The 23,479-nt window shown below is 42.4% G+C and overlaps 1 protein-coding gene across 1 annotated transcript in view; it reads left to right on the forward strand.

The window, feature by feature from the left end:
• The window catches only part of LOC117455659 (microtubule-actin cross-linking factor 1, isoforms 1/2/3/4/5-like), a 256,966-nt gene that overhangs the window by 137,625 nt on the left and 95,862 nt on the right, over window positions 1-23,479 (forward strand). The window contains exons 12-35 of the mRNA XM_071204800.1: window positions 496-623; window positions 1,041-1,134; window positions 3,175-3,329; window positions 4,504-4,783; window positions 5,493-5,621; window positions 5,829-5,906; window positions 6,591-6,752; window positions 10,372-10,476; window positions 11,843-11,938; window positions 12,246-12,371; window positions 14,765-14,917; window positions 17,830-17,984; window positions 18,785-18,911; window positions 19,003-19,186; window positions 19,323-19,489; window positions 20,118-20,296; window positions 20,384-20,522; window positions 20,623-20,816; window positions 21,513-21,672; window positions 21,758-21,841; window positions 22,144-22,251; window positions 22,368-22,466; window positions 22,619-22,741; window positions 23,128-23,219. Coding sequence (XP_071060901.1) covers window positions 496-623; window positions 1,041-1,134; window positions 3,175-3,329; window positions 4,504-4,783; window positions 5,493-5,621; window positions 5,829-5,906; window positions 6,591-6,752; window positions 10,372-10,476; window positions 11,843-11,938; window positions 12,246-12,371; window positions 14,765-14,917; window positions 17,830-17,984; window positions 18,785-18,911; window positions 19,003-19,186; window positions 19,323-19,489; window positions 20,118-20,296; window positions 20,384-20,522; window positions 20,623-20,816; window positions 21,513-21,672; window positions 21,758-21,841; window positions 22,144-22,251; window positions 22,368-22,466; window positions 22,619-22,741; window positions 23,128-23,219 — 3,317 coding nt within the window. The remainder of the gene's footprint in view (window positions 1-495; window positions 624-1,040; window positions 1,135-3,174; window positions 3,330-4,503; window positions 4,784-5,492; window positions 5,622-5,828; window positions 5,907-6,590; window positions 6,753-10,371; window positions 10,477-11,842; window positions 11,939-12,245; window positions 12,372-14,764; window positions 14,918-17,829; window positions 17,985-18,784; window positions 18,912-19,002; window positions 19,187-19,322; window positions 19,490-20,117; window positions 20,297-20,383; window positions 20,523-20,622; window positions 20,817-21,512; window positions 21,673-21,757; window positions 21,842-22,143; window positions 22,252-22,367; window positions 22,467-22,618; window positions 22,742-23,127; window positions 23,220-23,479) is intronic.

A 23,479-nucleotide genomic window follows, 5' to 3' on the forward strand; every position in this document is an offset into this window, starting at 1 on the left:
ACTTACTGTATCCCCTTGGCGTGCCCCTTCATACAGCGGCCTTTACACGCTTGACTTAGTACATTTCATTTACATTTCTCAGTTACTTCAAGTTCAAACAAGAATATCTTAGTCAATTAATTTAGTCAATTAAGAGATAATTATTTGGCATCTATAAACAGTACTTAGTTTTCTAAATTGTTTTGAATCATTTGTTGTTGTTGTTTTGTTGAATATTTTTATTTTATATTTTTCTGAACTTGGTACTTTTCCATGTAATACTTTAAGTACATTTTCCTGATTATTCTACCTTACTTTAAATAAGTACCATTTTAAAAACAGGAATTTTACTTATAACACAGTATTTTTACGGTGTGGTATCAGTACTTGAACTTAAATAATGAATTGTATTACTTTTAATAGGAGTCTGTCACTGTCCTCGTGTTTTAACCGTGTGTGTCCACTTCCTCTGAGACACGATGGGACGCTAAGTAACCTCTCGCTGTGTGTGTCCAGGTGTGGATAGAGTTTGGCCGTATCAAGCTTCCTCAGGGCCTCCATCCCAACGACCTGGAGGAGGAGTGGGGCAAACTCATCCTGGAGATGCTGGAGAGAGAGAAGGCTCTACGGCCGGCTGTGGAGAGGTACACACACACACACACACACACAAATCCATTCTACTTCAGCAGGGTGCATGGAATTATCACTGATGCAACTCCTGCCATCAATTTCTCATCAAGTGTGCTTCTCCGGGACATGCCTCTTAACCTCCGTGTGTGTGTGTGTGTGTGTGTGTGTGTGTGTGTGTGTGTGTGTGTGTGTGTGTGTGTGTGTGTGTGTGTGTGTGTGTGTGTGTGTGTGTGTGTGTGTGTGTGTGTGTGTGTGTGTGTGTGTGTGTGTGTGTGTGTGTGTGTGTGTGTGTGTGTGTGTGTGTGTGTGTGTGTGTGTGTGTGTGTGTGTGTGTGTGTGTGTGTGTGTGTGTGTGTGTGTGTGTGTGTGTGTGTGTGTGTGTGTGTGTGTGTGTGTGTGTGTGTGTGTGTGTGTTTTGTGTGTGTTCTCAGGCTAGAACACCTGCTTCAGAGGGCCAATAAGATCCAGAACATGTCTCTGGACTGTGAGGAGAAACTCACCCTCGCTAGAAACACACTCCAGGCTGTGAGTACTAAATCAAGCTCTCGTGTCTCTTATCATATTAAATTCAATTTCCTTTCACACACACACATGCCAGGTCATGTTAGGTCATTTGGAAGGGTAATTTACAATGTGTACTTTTTTGTACCATGTTGTGCTTCTTCAGCTCCACTTCAAATATTGTACTTTTTATTCTAATATATTTGTCAGACACCTTAAGATATTTTGGAGTTTCAGATTACCAATAGAAAATGTAATAAATAAGTAAATGATGACATTATATCAATGAGACAATAATGATCCCCAGTGTGAAATTCACAATCTTCGCATATGTATTTAAAGAAAAAAAAAATCAAATAGATACACATTTATTTCAAATGAGCTCCAACCTTACCTGCTGCAACATGATGAACAAGTTAATACATCAATAATTATAATTTAATATAATAGATATTATTCGAAAATAAAAATGTAATGTTGCCTTTGGTACTTTAAGTACACTATAATTACTTAACTTACTAAGTAACATTTTGGATGCAGGAATTTTACTTATAACGAAGTATTTCTACGAGGGCAAACCATTTTTAACGCCACTAATTGTTTTAACGTGCGATTAACGCATGTGTAGTTGTCCTCGGCCCGCCCTGTAGTTTCAGAACCCAAAGGCTTGACGTTGTTGTTGTTAGTTGGATGGTGGGAGATTCTAGCGAGAGATATGGATACAAAAAAAGGTGTTTCAAACAGCAAGCCAATCACACAGCTGATGCTGACAGCCCCGCTCCTGCCGCTCGCTTGCCGCAGACCACGCTTGAAAGTTTGCCGGGGAGACGCCTGGACGACAACAGCGATAGCTAAATGGGGGGCTACAGCTTAACATTGTGGAGGACGAGGGGCTGCGTTAGATCATTCGGATCGCATCCAACGTGTCGACTGCACATCACAGCGCATTACTTTGACCCACAGTGGGAACTTCAGTCTCATGCTTTGACTGTTATGAAGACGGAGGAGCGGCATTTCGCCGACAAATGTAAACAGGCTTGTCTGTGTGCAAAGAAGTATACTAAGAGAGAGAGAGGTTCCAGGTTGTTGTATTGAAAATATTCAGGAGAATATTTGTCATTGTTCCAATGATAATAAACAAACATTTGCATAAAGCATATTTGTCCACTCATATGTTGATAAGAGTATTAAAAACTTGAAAAATATTCCTCTAAGGTACATTTAGAACAGATCAAAAATGTGCGATTCATTTGCGATTAAATATTTTAATCAACTGACAGCCCTAATTTCTACGCTTTTGTATTAATACTTAATACGAACTAAACATATCTGAGGACTTCTCCCTCCGGAGAAGCCGGGAACAATAAACTGCAGAACATCACAGCAGAAGCTTAAAGTAGCTTGAAATGTAAAAAAAGAAGCAACATGTCACCACACTTTTTTAACACAATTAAAGGTGGGGTAGGTAAGTTTGAGAAACCGGCTCAAGATACACTTGTTATATTCCATGGAATGCTCTTAACATCCCGATAGCAATGAATATCTGAAGTGCTTTGACAAAAAATCCATAAAGAAACGTCATCTGTGGAAGCCGTGGTACTGTAAAAAGCACGACCAATCATCTGAGCCGGCCCGGCTAAAGTAACTGGATGGCCTACCTGCCTGTCAGCCTTCCATCTGTGCACAAACTTATCTCGTGCCCTCATTGGTCATGTGGCGTTCGTGTGTGTTGGAGGCGGGGCTCTGTAAGGAAGTGGCAGATTTGTTCCGGCTGTGTATTTTCAAATTCTAGCGCACTCGAGCTGGTTTCTCCAAAACGACCTACCCCACCTTTAATGTAAATAATATCCCACTTCAGATAGTCTACAGATTTTATCTTTCACTGTCAACATCACTTTATTTTCTATTTAGGGATGTTTATATGTTGTGTTTATTTTCGACTTTAGATTTGTTCACATGATGTGCAATGCCTTGTTTTAACTCGCTGCTGTGAAGAAACAAAGTACTCAAATTGGGATAAATAAAGTCAATCTTATGTAATCATACCATGTGCTCTGTGTGCAGGACATGTCGCGGGTGGAGAGTGGGGAGGGGGTGCAGTGCGAGAGGGAGCTGGCCTGCTACCTGCAGGACTGTGAGTCTCTCATCAGACAACTCAACCAGGAGCTCAAAGTCCTGAGGGAGCAGAAGTACTACCAGGTGGAGCAGCTGGTGTTCAGGTGGGTGCAGTGGTTCGTCTCCTCAAACAATGCATGACTGAAGGGTGCAACAATCAAAGTGGGCCTTTGGTTAATTAGTTTGAAATAGGATATGCAAATTTGTTTTGCCATTAAGTCCTATAATCGTCTGCCATAGTTCGTGTGTTCCATCTAGGGCTGCGAGATATATCTATGTAATATTGATGCTGGGATATGGGACTAGAGTAAAGCTGTGAATTTGGATATGAATATGTTTTGAGGCTATAACTGTGTTTTTAATTACCTTTACCCACAATCTCATTGTGTTAATATTTTTGAAAGTGAGGTTTTGTTTAGTTTCTTATTTAGTGTGATGGTGTGATTTCCTTGTATGCAAATAGACTCCTTTTGTTAGAGTCCTCCTTTTGTTTGGTTCCTGTGCTCTTTTGGCCTTGTTGTTGTTCCGGGCTGCATGCCTGCCATTTTGTTTACCACTGCTATTTAAAATAAACCATTTATAATTATACCAATTCCATCTGGTGTGTGTTGCACTTCCTCATCCCTGGTGGGGACGTAACAAGCAGCAATAGATAACACTACAATATTGTTGCAACATTGATATGGAGGTATTTTAACTATAAGCATCTGCTGTGAACTGTTTGCATGTGCTCTGATATAAAGGGCATATGAAAGAGAACGATGAAATAGAAACCTCATTCTGTGGCTTCGTGAGTTTTAGACTGCAGTCTTTTTTTTCTGTGTAGTTTCCTTTCATTCAATATAATTCCAAGTCAAGTTGAAATTGTATTATTTGACCCTATTTCCTAGAACGTTTAGCCAAAAAACATTACAGGAAAGCAACATTCTGGTTGTTTATTTAAACACATGTCTGGCTTTTCATAGGAGACTTTAAGTGAAGTTGCTGCTTGAAATGACTTTATGGATAAATAATCATCTCAGAGAAAGGAATATTGGATATCAGAATCAGAAGTGCTTTATATGCCCCACAGTGGAGAAATGTACATACATCAACGGGGGATAGTGCCAAAAACAGGCAGAATAAAATAAGTATAGATAAGTAAAACACGTTGCATGCATTAATAAAATAAAGTACACACGGCAGCACGATCAGAGAAAGAAAATATTTCAAAGTAGTGAAGATGCAGCTAGTAAGTGTCCCCTCCTGTAACTATATTTTGTATTCTCTCATCCTCAGAGCGTCCTGCCTTCAAGAGGAGCTGGTCTCCCTCAGACTGCAGTGCTCCAGCCTCTACAGGAAGGGCAACTTCACCCAGAGCCTGGGCCCCACGGGGGCCGAGCAGCAGAGGGCCTCAGACGGGGGCCTGACGCTGGGGCAGACGCTGCTGGGGGCTGTCGGTGCCGCGCTCCTGCGGCGACCCATCGCTCGCTCCCAGCTGGTGGCCATGTCTTCATCGGAGGACGAAGGAAGCCTGAGGTTCATCTACGAGCTGCTGGGATGGGTGGAGGAGACGCAGGTCCGTCAATACAAGACCAGTTTAGGGACACGAGGAGTGGTTTTCTCAATGTTAACCTGATTTTATTATATATATTCTATATATATGTCAAGAAATAGTGAAACAAATGTTCAGTATGATTTTTCAACAATACCTTTTCATTTTATAATATAAAATGGAGAAATGCAGCAAATCCTCACATGTCAGGAACTGGAAGACGCTAAGACAATTATTTTTCAAATATTTGTATATAATGAAATATATTTTAGGCACTGTTCAAAAAGCCCAGTGGCCGTCTGCGAGACACAGCTAAACCCAGCCCGAACACACACACACACCGACTCACAGCCTTGCCGCGTCCCGCCGTCTCAGGGAGGAGAAATCGGCGGAGCTACAGCTGAGAAAAGATTGAGTGTGTGTGTGTGAGAGGAAGTCCGCGGATTGGTCCATTTGGACCAATGGGTCTATTTGGGTATGGGCACGTCACTGTACCCAGGAAGAAAAGAGAAATGTCCAACGAGGCGTTCTGGGGCAGCACAGACAGGTCTTCTCTGTGTTAGAGTTGTACTCGCTACAGGGTGTACTTTGAGGGGTTGTGACTCTGCAGACCGTTTACATGCAGAACAAGCTTCATAACACAAGGGGACGGGTAATAACCGGAAAAGCATGACATGGGACCTTTAAATGAAAATGTAAATATGTATTTGATCTTTGTCCCTGTGTGTTCCAGGAGCTTTTGGAGCGAGCTGAGTGGGGCGCAGATCTCCCCTCTGTAGAAAACAACCTCCAAGAGCACAACACCATACACACTGCTGTAGAAGAACTAATGAGCAGCCTACAGGAGGCACGCAGCTATGAGGTACACACACACACACACACACACACACACACACACACACACACACACACACACACACACACACACACACACACACACACACACACACACACACACACACACACACACACACACACACACACACACACACACATCACTTATGCATGGGAACAGAGATCTTTTGTCTGGCATTTGGTTCCTGATGTTCTTTCCCGTTCTCTCCTGCAGGCTAAAGTGTCTCCAAACTTCAAAAGCAGTTACTCTGAAACTCTGGCCAAGCTCGAGCACCAATACTGCAAACTACTGGTGAGTCCCAGATAAAGAGTCTTTTTTTATGGTCACACACTTCTTTGTTTCCCAGTTCACCCCCTTCGCCGGTTAATCCCATTACACCATGACAGGACTCATATGCTAATACAGAACAGTTATGCATCTGCTCTCTTCATGCCCCTTACCCCAAATGCCCCCTTTCTCAGGTTTGATTTCTTTGTTCATCTCTATTTGGGTGTTACATGTGTAATGTTGAACAATAAAGCACACTTGCTTATGAGGTTTACTTATAGATTTAAATAAATGTTTCTTAAATGTTTCATTTCAAGTCTCTAATGTGAGACATTGTGCTCAATGTAAATGAGCAGATTATGATACTATGACCTCATACAAGTAGAGTATCAGTGATTTCTACAACTGCAAGCAATATCATGTACCAATATAAATATTTGTTAATTACATGTTAGGGAACAATGCCTCTCTAAAAGGTTAAAGCTTGTTATTAAAGCTCATAATTAACGGTCCTAGTAATTCTCATTTTATAAAATATATAATTGTTTTTAAAGATTGTCTTTGTCTTTATTCTAAATCTAGTAAACCAGCAGAACAAACCCACCCACTAGGCAATAGAGGACGTTTTTATTTTTAAATGTCTCTCTGCTGCACTGCTGATCAGCATGATGATGATGATGATGATGCTTGTTTGTGTGGTTGCCATAGGAACATTCGTCATGGCGCCTGCGGAGCTTGGAGAGCCTGCATGCGTTTGTGTCGCACTGCACTGAGGAGCTGATCTGGCTCAACGAGAGGGAGGAGGAGGAGATCGCCTTCGACTGGAGCGACAACAACAGCAACATGAACGCCAAGAGGGAATTATACAGCGTGAGTGTGGAGTGGGGGGGGGCTGCCTTTCTGTCACACCCATAAAAGCTCCATGATTCCTACATATCATTTTATTTATATAACCTAATATCATATTGACACATTTGTCTTGTGGGTGGGGGGCCTTTAAGCCCCTGTCACACTGTCCCGAAATTGACACCCGATGGACACACGAATATGGAATTGTGAATTTCGCACGAAGATGGCCCCGAACCACACACGAAGGCAACATTTACATTACATTTAAGACATACAACTGCAATGAAAGTACCACAAACAATTATGTTACAGTACTATGATACTGTACTGATATCTTCAGACTTTGTTCTTTACTTTATCCGTCTTTATATGTAGAAATATTACGTTTTCTCCGTAATGTTGTTTCCATAGCAACAACAACTTCCTGTCAACTGTCATTCAAAATAATATAGTATATCCTTTTTAGTTTCACAGAACACAAATTGGGTTATTTACATAATATGTTTACATGATTTTGTTGTGCAATAAAACAACCCGATGGACACACGATAAAGGAAATGTTCAAATTCGGCTGTGATCGTGGCAACATCGGGCCGTTCGTGAGGGCATCTCAAGCCATCGTATGACCGCCGGCGGAGTTTCTCAGGTTCCGGCAGCAACTTCGTGAGCGGTAGCAAAATAGCCGAAGGACCCTGCGAAGGTTCATTTTCGTGTTGAATTCGTGTGTCAATTTTGCCCTTCGTGAGGCCATCGTGAGGGCATCTTGTTATCATCGGTGCCATCGGGCATTCGCCCCGATCAGAGTGAGGGCGAATGCACCAATGATAACACGAAGATGACACGATTTGACAAGATGCCCTCACGAGTGCCTTACGAAGTTGCCGCTCACGAAGTTGCTGCCGGAGCCTGAGAAACTCCACCGGCGGTCATACGATGGCTTAGATGCCCTCACGAATGGCCCGATGTTGCTACGATCACAGCCGAATTTGAACATTTCCTTTATCGTGTGTCCATCGGGTGTCAATTTTGGGACAGTGTGACAGGGGCTTTACAGTCTACACCAGGGGTCTCCAACTTTTCTCCACCTGAGAGCTACTTTGAAAAAATGAAAGTGGCCAAGAGCTACTTGCATCGCATCGCTTACATTTATTCACATAGCACTCATCAGTTGAATTAAGCTACTTTTGTGTGAAATTGCAATACCTAAAGCTTATCTAAAATCTTAACTTCACATCAAGGTCCAAGAAAACGACAATTTCTCACATATTAATATGGACAACATAGTAAGTACTTCACTGAAGATTCACATACATGTCCAAGAGCAAATTACAATGTTTTCACTTCTTCTTATGGCCCACATAGTAAATACATCGCCTTAATCACCACCTTGCAAGCATCTTATGGCACATGTGTAAAATAAGTGCATTCACTCTTTTTTACAGTTAGTGAGATGACTGGCGCTGCATAGAGTCCACCATAGAGGTGTATGCTGGAGTGTACCCACTTAGGTTCACTCTAATAGAGTCATTTACATGTCCATCAGTCGGTCTTGTTCTGTAGTTAGATTTCATGACATTCATGCCGGAAAAAGCTGCTTCACAAAGGGATGTAGAGCCTAATAAAGCAGACATGTTCAGTGCTGCTTGGTGAATGTTCTTATAGTTTTCTGGGTCTACAAGGCTCCAGAAATGTTGTGAGTTTTGCTGAGACTTCAGCTGAACATGATTTTGGAGATGTATAACCTCCATCTCCATCTCCACAGGATTGACACTGAACAGTGCAGCCATCTTTTCTTCTTCTTCGTCTTGACATTAAATTATAAACCATAATTAATCAATTGTATAGGTCTAGCCTCCCTATATCTGTGTGTGACATTTGTCCAGCCTCAAAAACAAAAAACTAATACTTCTGCGGTCGAGCTGCAGCTTCAAGCAACGGTCTTCTGTTAAAGAAAGGACACTGAATGTCCTGAATGAGGCATCACACACATGAAGTCTGAACACAGCAGACAACAGGAGTATTTACAACAGCATATAAAAACAAAAATAGTGCATGTGGGTGCACACTTACATTCTCTGTCTTACTGTGACATGAATCCCATGAATGTATGAGATTAAGTTAGCTTCATCATCTCAATCAGTGATTAAGTGAATAATAAAGTTTCTATCGGGTCACTGTCAGCCTGTCACTCTTATTAGTAGTTATTTTTCAGGGGGGGGCGGGGTTTGGAGGAACGGAGAGGAGACGGTGATTGCGGAAGCTTTCCTCCTGCCTTCACAAACTTTACACACGTATTTATCAACTGAAAATAGCAAGAGGACATTCATACTCTGCAATCCAAGACTTGATTGAAGCCACCAAAAACCTGACATTACGATAACGAGTGTTTTTCAAAAACACAAATCCCTCCCTGTGTCTCTGAGCCGCAGCGACAGGGCCTGCTTCAGAGCGGGTCATTCTGCTGTTGGTTCTGGACTGGTGCTGCTGGAGAAAGCAGACTGCTCCATGTGTGGTGTCGCTGTGCCGCTGTCACATCTGCTCCTTGATCTCTGCGTCACGGACCAATTTTATATTTGTGTGACAGAAACAATTCTAAAATAAAAACACTTTATTGTCCGGCCGCGGCCGAAAAATCAAGAAGCAACGTTACTACGCTATAATCGATAATCGAGCGGCGAGCTACTGAAAAGCTGCCCGTGTTGGATCGACGTGTTGGAGACCCCTGGTCTACACCATCTGCCCTTAGACCATCGCAGCAGGCAAGAAAATAAATCCCCAAAAAAAACAAAAAGGAAGAAATATTGAGGCAAAGAGGCTGGATCCCTTTCCTAGGACTGACAGACGTTCAATAGATGTTGTGTGTATAGAGTACAATTTATTTTTTAAAAGGATCCTGCAGGATGTCAACAATCTTCAAGGTGCTTCCAAATAAAAATAACGTGGGCATATGAACCTTTCCTACTGGCAACCTGCCAGGAGAGAGACACTCAAACTGTGGGGATGACGCCCCTGAGGCTGAGTTAGTCACATGTGTGAGACATGAAAGTAGGGATGTCAGGTTTGTCATCCGATGGTTTGTTGTTTGTTGATTTGTCGTAATATAGTAATCTTTGAATGTGCACAAAATCCTAAAAATCCTTCCAGCAGACAGTGGTTGCGTTTGATCCTCTTTGTTTGTCATAATCCATTATTACTCATCATGTTTTGATGATGGCATTACATTTCCATTGATTCAATTCAATTGTTTTTGAATGACTTTTTTTGTGTTTGTCTCAGACTTTCTGGTAGGTGTGTTTTTGTGTTGCTCTGACGCCATCAGTGCATGCCTAAGAAAGAGAGAAGTGGGAGAAGAGAGACGAAAGTCCCTCGACAGTCTAAGCCTTTAGTATCAAAACTAGGGTCTGGTTCGTTGGAAGCCTGAGCCAGACCTAAATATAAGCTTTCTCAGAGAGGAACGTTTTAAGCCTATCCTCAGAAATGGAGAGGATGTCTCCCGAACACAGACTGGAAGCCGATTGCACAGATATATGAATGTATCAGTTCTGTTTACATGCACACAAACAGCATTTTGCCATCATGTCGGAGCCATACAGATCCTGTAATCTGCTGTCCCATCCGTCTCTCCCTGCTCTGTTTACAGGACATGAGGTTGGAGCTGGACGAAAAACAAGACGTGATGCGGTCGCTCCAGGAAACCGCCAACCGGCTGTGTCAGGAGAACCACCCGGCCAAACAGAGTGTGGAGGTGAGCCGTGACCGTATTCAGAGACACCCCATGGCCTTTAGAGATGACTGCCTCTGTGGCTCGTTTGAGGGAACAGCTCACCAGCATGCTTCTGAAAGCATGCTCCTCTTTTGACTCAACTGTCCACCGAATGTTGTTTTTGTCGCATTTTTAACAGTCTATAAATGTAGATTCGATTCTAAAGGGCAGGATGTCAATTGTGACCTTTTGTAAACTTTTTGTTAAAACAGTAGGGAATGTTGTCAACAATGGGAAAGCTGAATTGAAGCGATGATGTGATATATGAATACTTGAATAACCATACCAATGATCTGCTTTCCTGCTGGTTATATAGAATAGAATTGGAGAATGTAACCCTCTTTAATGGTCACACATACTAGGGTTGCAAAGGGGCGGAAAGTTTCCATGGGAAGTTAAGCTGGGGAGTTTTGGAAATATTCGATGCAAAATTAAACAAAAAAACATGACATTTCAACAGATTTAAAAAAAAAAAATGTAAAAGTAGAACAGAACAAGTTTTAATTATTTTATTGAACAATTATTTGTTTCATTGAAGAACGAAAACAGGAATGTTGAGTTAAATGTTACTCATCCCCCCCAACCCAACTCATTAAAAAATGAACAAAAATGCACCCCCCATCCCAAGTCCCATTCAAAATGTTAAATGCAAAGAGCCCTTCTCCCTCCACAAAGTCCCATTAAACATCCAAATCTTCCTTCAAGCGATCCTCTGCATTTGTGCTAAACCCTTTCAGTCAACGGGCTCTTCCTGGGCCTCATCAACATCACACTCTTCCTCTTCCTCTGCAGTGTCACCGTCCAGCCTTGTTGAGGAAGGCTCTGTGTCCGGCTCAGAGAGCCTTAGGTTTGCCCGAATGCCAACCAGTTGTTCCACTCTCACATGTGTGAGCCTGTTGCGAGCCTTTGTGTGGTCTCAATAGCCATGCAGTGAGCAGTGTGCTATGGCATGGATATTCAAGTGTACTTGAATGGCATCTCTTTGTTTTAGTCAAGATTATGATAAAATATACTTTCCTCAACTATATTTAAGTTCCTTATGAAGAGCCAACCTTCAATTTGGAAAATTCCCAGTTTATTCCCATAAATTCCCGTTTAGTTTCCATCTTTGAAAATTCCCGGAATGTTGCAACCCTACACAGCACACAGTGTAGCCTCTGCATTTAACCCATCCTAGTACTAGGAGCAGTGGGCAATATATATGGACATGGCGTATTCTCCAACACAGCGTATTACTGCACAGATAAAGGGAACACAGGACAGAAGGAACTGATGAAACTGTGTGCTGAAAACATCCCTGTTAATAATGTGTACTGAATCACTGGCTGTTCCTTCTGCATGTGATCAGGCGTACAGCGCAGCGCTGCAGACTCAGTGGCAGTGGGTGAAGCAGCTGTGTGTGTGTGTGGAGACGCATCTCAAAGACAACACAGCATACTTCCAGGTGAGCCTCCAAATGTCATTATTATGGCTCATTATTGTCATCATTAGTTTGGCTAATGGGTAGAAACTGAACTATCAAGTTACAAAATACAAGTGGATCGGCAGATTCTGCATGGTTATGTTGCTCCTGCAATTTCACCGTTCCTTTCACCAAATCCACATGCTTTGTCCTCCCTTTACCATTCTTCTAGACAATTACATGTCTGTGCATGTGTGTCTTTACATTGTGGTGCCTATTTCACAAAGTAAGTACTCTTCTCTGCAGCTTGCTGGGGAAATCCTTCTAACATTGTTCTGTCTCTTGTCAGTTTACGAGTGATGCTCGGGACTGTGAGTCGTACCTGCGCCAGCTGCAGGAGACCATCAAGAGGCAGTACACCTGTGACAAGAACAGCAGACTGAGCAAGCTGGAAGACCTGCTGCAGGACTCAATGGTATCTGTTCCCCTTCAGTTTCTTTAAATTAAAAACAACCGATTTTTTATGTTTAGGACATATTTAAATGTCAAAAAAGGAAGTGTGCTTGGATGGAAAGGTGACACATTTCAAAATCAAGGCGTATTTTAATACCGTGACGATGTATTGATACTGACCTACTTAGTTTCTATCAATGATATTGGATCATTGATTATTCTCCCTCAGAACACCTTTTCTCAGTAATGCCATTGCCCTCGAGCAAGGCACTTGACTGTATATACTCAATGGCAGAAAGCTGACAAGTGAAGAAAAAAATGTACTTTGCATTTTGGATACCGTAGTGAGTCCATGCCCCCTCGTTTAGCGTTAAGCTCACTGTGTACATTAAGGGTTAGAAGCCATGCTGCACAACCCAAACCTATACATGACACATGCAAAATAATCCTGGATGGAGGCTTGAACATGAGTCATATGGCTGTATTACAACTTTAGAAATACATGTATATGAAAAATGAAAGTAAAGAAGTCCTGTTGGCCCACCGCTGTCCTCCTGACCTGTGCTCGGCCGCAGGCAGCCACACGACGGGGAGAAGCTATCTCTGAGTTAGAGAATGCAGTCGCTGAGTCACCTCCCTGTGGAACATTTGTGAGACTGCCACCCTCACACACACACACACACACACACACACACACACACACACACACACACACTGGACTTCAAGCAGATGGCAGAGGGTGGAGAATGCTCCAAGGCCAGAGCAGTGAGCGTATACTCTCATAGAGAGGTGTGTGTCACAAGCAGCTGCTCTTTTCACAGACATGTGTGCAGTCAGCATTGTTAGGTGCAGTATGTGTCTATTTCCAAATGCAATCTCATGGTGTTTACATCTGTGTGTTAATCAGTTTCTTGTGCTCCATTACGCCCTGTGAAGGCGAAGCTAATCCTAAGCACTGCTTCTGAATCACACCAGAAAGCAAACGGCAGAACCCTTTGTTTGACGTTCATGATATAACGGAGAGGATATTCAATCGGCTGTTTCCATACCTTTCAGGCAGAGATTAGGGTTTAGCTCTTTGCCCTTTTATCGGACCATTTATTTGCACCCTGTTATTTCTGTTTACTGACATTAAAGTACTTCTTCACATATGATTTAATAAGCGCTTGCTGTCAACGAGAGGTGAAACAAAATGCCATCCACATGTAATAATAAGTATTTAATTTAAGCTTCTCTGCTCGTCAATTTGTTCTTGTGGTGATAATTAATTTGACATTCTTTCCATTATTAATCTCTATATGAATTGTTTCTTCTGAGCTGGTCATTTGGCTTGTTACAGTAGAGCTGACGGCAGCACTGCCATCTAAGTGATACATTCAGTTTGTATATCTAATGTATAAGTTATTTACACAGGCCTCCCTCAATTCCTCTCGGTCTGTCCACACCTCCCTCCCCGTCTCTCTGTAATGAATCCTTAATGCCTCTCTGCTGGCTCAGGGGGAAGAAGAGCACACCTTTTACATGTGTTGTGGTTAGCGCCCAAGCTAACACAAGCATCTGAATCAGCAAGTGCACTCCTCTCAGGGGCAACTCGCTAATATGCTTGACAATATTTGGAGACCATGTAATATATTCTAACAGAAAAGATTTTGATTTAATACTGGCGGGTTATTGTGTTGAAAAATGCATAATAATTATTAGAAGATATACAGTAATTAGTTGAGTATAGCAATGTCGGATTGATTTCTCTTAATCTTGTCATGGCTCTGAGAAGATGAATCTTAATGTTTTTGATGATACTTTTCTTTTGGTTCCTTATTTAGATTTTCTTTGTAAAATGCCTTGAGGAATATTCGTTGGGGTTGCACGACATGTTGTACAAAAATGAATACCTTTTCAAATGGATTGCAATAATGTTGGTTTTCCATGAACTTTTCATCAAGCGCCATCATCAGGTCAACATTTTCAATTGGAAGAGAACACACATGGATTTAGTCCTATATAGAACATGGGGTATTTCTGCATGTAAGCCTCTTGTGGCCAACCGGAGTGTTACAACAACAAACACACTTTTTGCACATTTCTTTCATAAACACAAGAGAGAAAACACTTTAAGCCAGACCTAAGACAAAGGACGACCTCTCATGGCTTCCATTAGCCGTTCAGGAAAAATAGTTTCAGCTTCAACATCTAACTATACTATATTGGTTATCTATAAAATCAAGCTAAACCAGTTACAGTGATTGATGATGGGCCTCACAGCCTGATTCACTAAATGCCATTGATTACTAACTTGCTCACAAAATGATGGACGGACTATCAACCCTTTGAAAAGGGTCGGTCAAATGATCCGTTGTAACCGTGTGACTGAATACGACAGGAAGTGATTGACAGATGATGTCCTCTGTCCTGCAGGAGGAGAAGGAGCAGCTGATCGAGTACCGCAGCACGGTGGCTAGCCTGGTGGGCCGCGCCAAGACCCTGGTGCAGCTCCGGCCCCGCAACGCAGAGAGCACCCTGGGGGCCACGACCCCCATCAGAGCCATCTGCGACTACAGGCAGATAGAGGTATGGCAGCCTCCAGATATTACACCTCATCCACATGTGCGTGTGTTTTAGTTGCTGTCATACTGATAGCCCAAAACAAATCGCAGAAGCTTGATTTCCCTTTTCTTCCAGGACGTGTTGAGACAAACTGTGTATATAAAAAGCAGCTCCCCATTTACCCCACCCACTCTGTTGTTTTAACCTGCATTACCCCCCCTGCACCTCCTCTCCGAGCCCCCTTCCACATCCCCTTTATAACTGTTCTATTTGAGCTCCTTCCGTCATGCTGTGACATTTACTTTGACGTTTCCTTGTCGTCAGATTAATGAGCACCTCTACACATATTATTTTCTCAGCCAAGGGGGGTCTTACATCGCTGTAGTCTTAATGAAAAGACTACAGCGATGTTTTTTTGAAAATAGTTTTCACTCCATTTGAACTGGCGAGTAAAAAGCCCAGTGCTCACTTTGCAATCTAAAGGGGCTTAGTGATTAGGATCCAGATTTAATTGAGTCTTCACAATAAATGTTCTTTGGCTTTTGTGTTTAAAAAACCAAAAAACAACTGAATCTTAGTGAAAAGCCAAAAATAGCCACATGTACTGTAAGCTAAACAGATGATACACAAGAAGAAAAGTGAAGTTGTGCAATGATTCTTTCTCCACACCACACACAGAGCAGCCTCTCTCTCAGCTGTGATGCCCTCAGGGAATCTGAAAATGCGATGAATTATAGATCTGTCTCATCCCCTTTGCGGACTCCTTTGAAAAGCAGCACCCAGCGAACATGGACATGCTGCACTCCTTATGCTGCCATTTATAGCTGGAGTCCTCCGGGTCAATTAGTGAATTGGAGCATACTGTATGTGAGGTGTTGTATCCAGGTGAAGGGCGAGGGGCTTTGGTCCCGCATCACTGATCTTAAAATGGATGATGCAACAGAGCTGAACGTTCTACTAAAGAAAAGCAGTGTGCACAAAGTAATCTTTCTCTCCTTCACTTTCCTGTGTCTCCTCCTCTCTCTCCATTCCCTCATGTACCTTGTTTTACCTTTCCTACCTCACTCCCTCCTCCTCCTCCTCCTCCTCCTCCTCCTCCTCCTCATCCTCTCGTCTGTCGGCCGGGCTGACAAGACAAACGTTCAGGTATAGCTGCCTCTATTCTCCCTCTCTCACCTCCGACTAACACTGCTCACACCCCGCACTGCCCTGATGCTCCTCTCTTATCAGCTGATGTCAAGTTGAGCCGTCAGTAATGTGACACCTGCATTTAGGTGTATGGGAATATTATACATTTAGGTGTCCTTGAAGCTGTCATTCATGTTTGTTTTTTTACCTTCAAACAACAATTAGAAAATAAATGTGGGGCCTAGTCTAGACTGCATTTGTTTAATATGTTGAATTGTGGTTACATTAGATATCTAATGACAACAAATATACCACATGGATCAAATATTTGTGTCGCACACTTGTTGTCTTATTGGTGCTATAAACCAGAATTGTGGAACAGGAAAAGTAAAAAAATAGCTTTGTATCTAAAAATGTGCCACAAACCAAAGACAATGGCTGCATTCCAAATTGTGCATAAACACTTTTTCTTCTTTACTTAAGTGCGTACTGCAGCTGCCTCAAAGAGTATGTACTATTACACGCAATATGCATACTACTTTCTCATGACATTATGCTTTAACCCCTTTTGCTCTGCATCCACATTAAAGCTTTAGCGTGTCCTTTAAAGTCAAATGAAAAAGTCTGCAATTTGGAACACGATCGTCACAATCTGTCTGCGCTTGAGCACAGAATTGTGGGTCAGAATTGCTCGAAAAGCATGCTAGCTTGCGTAGCAGATTGAAAGAGAATGCAGTATGTCTTGTTTGGCCTTCCGCATTTAATAAACTATGCTTAAAATGTTTCTGTCATGTTAAAGAGTATCATATGAGCATTTGAATGTATTGCAATGAGTACAAATATATAAAATACAAAGGAAATTAGACTTTAGAGATAGGAGGCAGGCACAAAAACATTGTTTCATCTTTGTGTGTGTCCTCTACTTGCGTACCCTCCTCTTGGACATACTAATACTCATACTCATACTGACGGCACAAAAGATGGAAGGTGAGAGTTGATCAGTCACAGGACTGTCATCAGTGATAAGGGCAGGTGGCATCAGCTGCACTGAATTGAAACGTGCCTTTTGAGGCTCATTCTGTCAGTCAGACAGTAACAAGTCACAGCTTTGTGCTTCAATGTACATTCCATGTATTTCCTGTGTGTGCCTAGCTTTGCATTATTGATGTATCGATGCTGTGTGTGTGCAGGGAAGGGGTGAGAGAGGGTGGTGGGTGGGAGGGAGGCAGTACAGCTGTAGCATTCCTGTGTGTCCCTTAAACTCTCCCCACAATTATTGCTTTGCCTTGCCTCTATTAAACACTACAATTCCAATCCCAACCTCTTTGTTTGTGCCCTGGGCTGGGTTTCTGTCATGTTACCTCCCTTGTTGGTGACTGTATGGAACTCAGCCCAGGGATCATTGAACCTCAGTTTGAAGAATATTTCAAAATAAAAGCTTTCACCGAAGAGTTTTACAGAAGCGTTCGCTCCACACGTGTCAAAGGTCTCTTTGTCATATCATTTTTGGGCTTCTGCTAACTTCATGAAATTCATGAAGTTAGCATTTTGTGTTGCATTATGAGTTTGTTGCTACCGGCTTTTTGGTTTACATGTTTTCACTTCTCTTCTCTCTCCTCCTCTTTTTAATTCCACCCCTCCTCCATCCATGTTGTCATCTTACCTCCGTCATCATTCATGCTCTCCATCTGTTCCTCTTTACTCCCAACATCCGTCATTCCATTACCTCCATCCCTCTTTCCCTCTTCGTTTATCTATCCCTCTCTCTTTCCTGTTTCTGTCCATCCTGAACCCCTTCCCCCTCTCAGATCACAATAACCCGGGGAGAGGAGTGTGTGCTGGAGGACAACTCCCAGAGGACCAAGTGGAAGGTGATCAGTACGACGGGGAACGAGGCCATGGTCCCCTCGGTGTGTTTCACCGTCCCACCCCCCAACCAAGAGGCCATGGACACAGCCAGCAGGTGAGACACAGCGCGAAGCAGAACATGGAGCACATCAGAGGGTTGTTGTGGCAGTAGGTTGGGGATGGGTTACGGATGGGTTTGGTCAGTAGCTAAAAGGATTTCATGGGGAACACATTTAAATGGTCGGGACCATGTTCCTTCGTGCCATTCACATTACCTCCACAAATAAAAAAGTGTTTTCAGGTAAAATAATCAACCGTTTTCCTAAAAATACAAATAAAACTAAATAACCTGGGCCGTTTGAAATCATTTACGTGGTTTCATTTTGTCCACAAATGGCTTAAGATAAGTTTATTAATGTAATGTTTTTTGTACGGGAACAGGTATGTAGCAACTAAGTAATTATAATGTTTATTTAGTAAAGCAACTTTCAAAGAACAAGATAACCGCAACAGACCTTTAAAACACACACAATCTCAAACACCAAACCCCTCGAGGCCAGCTTATACAAAAAGCCACACACTGCAGCATTGACTGAACAGCAGTAGCCGTTTAAATGTGCAAAGCCAGGCCCCAGGTGGGCCTTTAAAGAAAATATATATATGAAACTCAACAAGAAATACACAAGAGACGGTACAAAACACAGACTCAACAAAATAAGTACATTAAAACAAAAACTCAGGACTCGGCAACACAAATTTAATTTTCAATATAAAACTGACCACAGATGCTTTCATAAAGTATTACTCCAGGCCCTTTTCACATAGAAAAGTCCCTTTTTCAGAACAGTTTTCACCTCAATTTAGAATAAAAAACTGAAAATGTCTCAAACCTGGTGTGTGTGTGTGTGTGTGCAGGGCAGAGCAGCTGTACCAGAAGGTCATGTCTCTGTGGCATCAGCTCCATGTGAACATGAAGAGCGTGGTGTCCTGGCACTACCTGCTCAAAGACATCCGGACCGTCTCCGGGTGGAACCTGGACGCGGTGAGGATCCTTTACCCTGTGGTTTTGTTGTCTTTTCTCCTATTCTAATGTCCTTGTTACTCACGTTATCCCTCTGTGTTTCGTCTGTCAGGTGCGTTGTCAGTCTCCTTCAGAGCGGCAGCAGGTCCTGGATCACCTGGAGTCCCAGATGTCAGACTTCCTGTCTGACAGCAAAGAGAGCATCTTGTTCACGGCAGGAGAAAGACGAGAGCTGGAGAAGGAGGTCCAGCAGGCCCAGACGCACTGCCAGGACCTGCTGCTCAACATGGAGACCGGTGAGACTAATACATACATTTACTCACGTTCAGTGCACGTATAACATACTTTACTCTGGTATGTGTTAAAGCAAATGGCTGCAGTGTGTCTACTCATGCCCAAATGAACTCTTCCTTCTTCCCTTCTCTCCCTCAGTGGAGAAGGACGAGTCGGTCTCTCGGTCCTACCTGTCGGAGCTGCAGAACATCACCTTCCGGCTGAACGACGCCGAGCAGAAGCTGATGAGGGGGATTCAGACCCCGCCCCCCAGCCGGCTGTCAGGGGACAGCGGTGACAACACTGTGCAGATAGCAGAGCAGGAGGTCAGTGTGAGCCCCCTCTGCTGGCTGCAACGGGCAATAACAATAGGATGATGATGATGATATTGAATAAGTTAATGTTTAATAAAGTATTTTAAACATGGTGTAGAGAGTTCTACTGAGGCCTGTAGGTGGTTGAGAATTGTCTGATCTAAATAGTTGTATCTCTTTGTTGATGAATTAAGGATAAAAAAGGTACCATGATAATTTTTCATTTTATTTCCTGAATTTCTTTGTTTTCTATCTGTGAAACAAACAGCTGGGAATGTATTGTTTTCATTTTACAATCTTTTTTACGATGGCTGGATGAATAAAGTTTTGACAGTGGTTTTTATTTTGAAAATGTCAAAACAAATGACCTTGGCTCTTTTCAAAAGTATTATTCAGTCATTTTCAGAAAGTAATTTACGTCTGACTTATAATCACCACATTTATGTTTGATTTTTATCAATCACCTCCCACGGTTTCCCTAGTTTGAAATAAACATTGAAACAAAGGACACTTTAAAGAAAACTGGAGCATTGTTTTACTCCATCTACCTATTAGACTGTACTGTGTAAGACATACCTCCCACCTAATTTTGACCTTTATTTTGTACTAATGATTTCCTTAAAATCCCATTGTTGTCCAGAATCTGCAGTCGGAGTTGGACGCCATGCGCTCCAGTTTGGGTGATGTGTCCCGGCGCTGCATCAGTTTCTTCGAGGAGAAGCCGACGTCCTCCAGCATCCCCGTCCTCCGGGCTGAACTCAATCAGGCCGTGGAGAAGACAGACAGACTGCACAACCTCTCCTCTGTATACCTAGAGAAGTAAGGGAGCCCTTCCTTCTTCTGTTGATTGGTTCACTCAAAAAAGCCCACTAATGTTTCACTTCCAAAACGTTTTTCTCTCCTCAGGCTGAAAACTGTAGAGGTCCTGATGCGTAGCCTGGAAGACGCAGAGAGCCAGGTCAGGACGAACGAGAGCAGACTAAGTGAAGAGGACATCGTTCCTGCAGACACAGCGGCCATTAAAAACCTCAGAGAGCAACTAGGGGTAAGCGACACATGATATAGCATAGACTCCCCTTAAGGCTTGTGTTGTGAGACTGACTCTAACCTTTGATCTGCATCCTTCTCCTGATTCCTCGCTCCAGAAGTGGCAGGCTGATCTGGTGGATCAGGAGGGCGTCTTCCAGTCTCTGCAGTCGGAGGTCGCCTGCGCCAAAGAAGCTGCGTCTCACCTCAGCAAGCTGCACCCGGACCGCAGCCCCGAGCTGGAGCGCCTCCAGGAGAGAGCCAATCAGATGGCAGACAGGTGGAGCGGAGTCAAGAGGCAGATGGACACACGGTGGGCAAGACAGAGGGAAGGTGTGGGGGGGGGGGGAAAGGAACGATTAGGGGATGAGAAGGGTAAAAGGAGAAGAATTGAAAGATTGAAATCTAATTTTGTTAGGCTTGTATCATGACAACCTTTTTTAATCTTGAAAGGATGTATGAGCCTGTGCAATGCAAACACTGATTTGTGTCAGGATAATCTGGTCCAAAATAATTGTGATGTACTTGATATTCTTGAAAATAATTATCCAAACATGTTTTTGACTCTTAAAATGTGAAAAGAAAAACATACTGAAATGACTTTACCTGACATTTGGTAAGAAACTAATATTTGTATTGCTTCACAGACACACACATCTGAAATTAATTTTCTGTAAAAAACAACCAATCAAACAATCTTAAATAGAGTCACCATAAATCATAAGTTCCCCATGTATACATTCAGGATAAAACAATTTTCTACCGTGATAGCAAGCTAGACATATTATTGTAAGTACTTGTGAATATTTACAATTATCCTAATAATGCAAATTCACCAGGAACAACTTATTTAGTGTTTTTGTATCTACAAACAAAATCCTCCCATCACTACCAAGTATAATTATCAGTAAATATTGAGATAACAGAACAAAAGCTTATATTTATATGTACAATAAACATGTCTGTCTGTGTGTTACATTTCCTGACAATCCATGTGTTCTCATTGCAGACGGACAGATCTGGAGTCAGTGGGCTCGGCCCTGCAGCAGTACAGAGACGGACACTCTGCTCTCATCAACTGGATCGAAGAAACGACAAAGAGACAAGAAAACACCCAACCTGGACAGACGGACAGCAAGGCGCTGTCAGAACAGCTGGCCCAGCAGACGGTCAGTACCACCGATTACTTTTGAAACTGACACATTGTACCCAACAGTCTTGTATAAATGTCCTGATTTGTTTTGGCTTCTTTAGGCATTAGTAGCTGAGATTGAACAGAACCAGACCAAACTAGACGAGTGCCAGACTCACTCCAAACAGTACTGCACCTCAGTGAAGGTCAGAGACTCTTTCTGTTTGTGTGTCAAATATCTGAGTGTCACTTTACAAAATATTGAAATATGTTATATTTATTTCAATTTTTTTTTTTATATATATACGTTTGCCTTATTTTTATATAATTGATAAAAAAAAAATGGTTTCCTAGTTTTTCCTTCACTTCACTGTTGTCTACAAGAATGAAATGTGTGACTGTGAATACATACAAAGTTATATATATTTGAAGCAATGTTACACTTTCTCTTGTAAATGATGGTTGCCTAGCCACTATTTGACTGACTCATGTCCCACCATGTCTGTAGGATTATGAGCTGCAGCTGATGACCTACAGAGCCTTTGTAGAATCTACACAAAAATCCCCTGTGAAGAGGAGGAGGATGCACTCTTCATCTGACGCCATCACACATGAGGTGAGGCTGGACGTTCAGATGTTATTGATATGGCTACACTATTGAATATTAGGACAAAGAATCGTATCCAGTCCATCACAGATCCCTTGTAATTGTTTCTGGATGTTTCTCTGCAGTTCATGGACTTGCGCACACGTTACACAGCCTTGGTCACCTTGACAACGCAGCATGTGAAGTACATCAGCGATGCTTTGAGAAGAATAGAAGAAGAAGAGGTGGGACTTTGTTTCACTATATCTCCCTCTCTTGCTTTTTTTGTCATATCAAATCACTGAAGCTTTAAAACAACAATACTTTCTGTTTAATAGTGACAGGAAAAAAAAGTTCCATTATTTATCTTGTAAGTAAATGTTTTTATTCTGAGCAGAAAGAGGTGGAGGAGGAGAAGCAGGCGAGGGTTGGGCAGGTTTCCGACCTGCTGGGCTTTGTCAAGGGCCTCCAGGGACGGACCGGGGGCCCCAACGCAGAGTCCTCACTTGCTGCTCAGCAGGTACACCGATAAGCTTGTTCATTTGTATCATCATATTCTTGTTATCATATATTATACACATTATTCTTCAGACAATTAGCATTTTTGCGAGCCAACGCATAATGGTTCCCCGCACGCTGAGCAGGACACCTGCTGGGTTCATTTCGCAATGAAGACTGGCATTATCCTGATTATTACAACTCCTTACTAAAGAAATCAATCATTTATGCATTATATTCATTTAATTTCAGACTTCATTACCCAACAAAGCCTTTTAGTAAATAAGTTGAAAGGATAGTGTTTCCTTGTTAGTACAATATATTTAGCTGTTTAGCGTACATGTTAAAATGGCAGTTGATCCAAGTTGTTTTGTACTAAGTGCATCGTGCCTTTGTGTTCTTCTGAAGGCCATCAGTGAACAGCTGGCAGCCAAGAAAGATGAAGTGGCAGAAGCCATAAGGAGCACTCAAGTCTTCCTGCTGTCAAAACAGGCCAGCAAGTAAGTTTGGATCACACACACATGGACACACACATTGCACCGACAACTCATTCACTTACTGTTTGACATTCCCTGTGTCCTTCAATCTAGCAAAACACGTGGACACTCACAAACTATCCCAACAGTGCATGCTCATGTAGCTGCCTGTCATGGACATTCTGAATTAAGATGTCAGACCCTTGATATTTGTATTCAAGTTTGGTAAATGTTAGGACTTAAATGAAGGATCAAGGGAAACTGGGGAATATAAAGTTGTTTAC

This window comes from Pseudochaenichthys georgianus, chromosome 11 (assembly GCF_902827115.2).
Source record: "Pseudochaenichthys georgianus chromosome 11, fPseGeo1.2, whole genome shotgun sequence".
NCBI classification, from domain to species: domain Eukaryota; kingdom Metazoa; phylum Chordata; class Actinopteri; order Perciformes; family Channichthyidae; genus Pseudochaenichthys; species Pseudochaenichthys georgianus.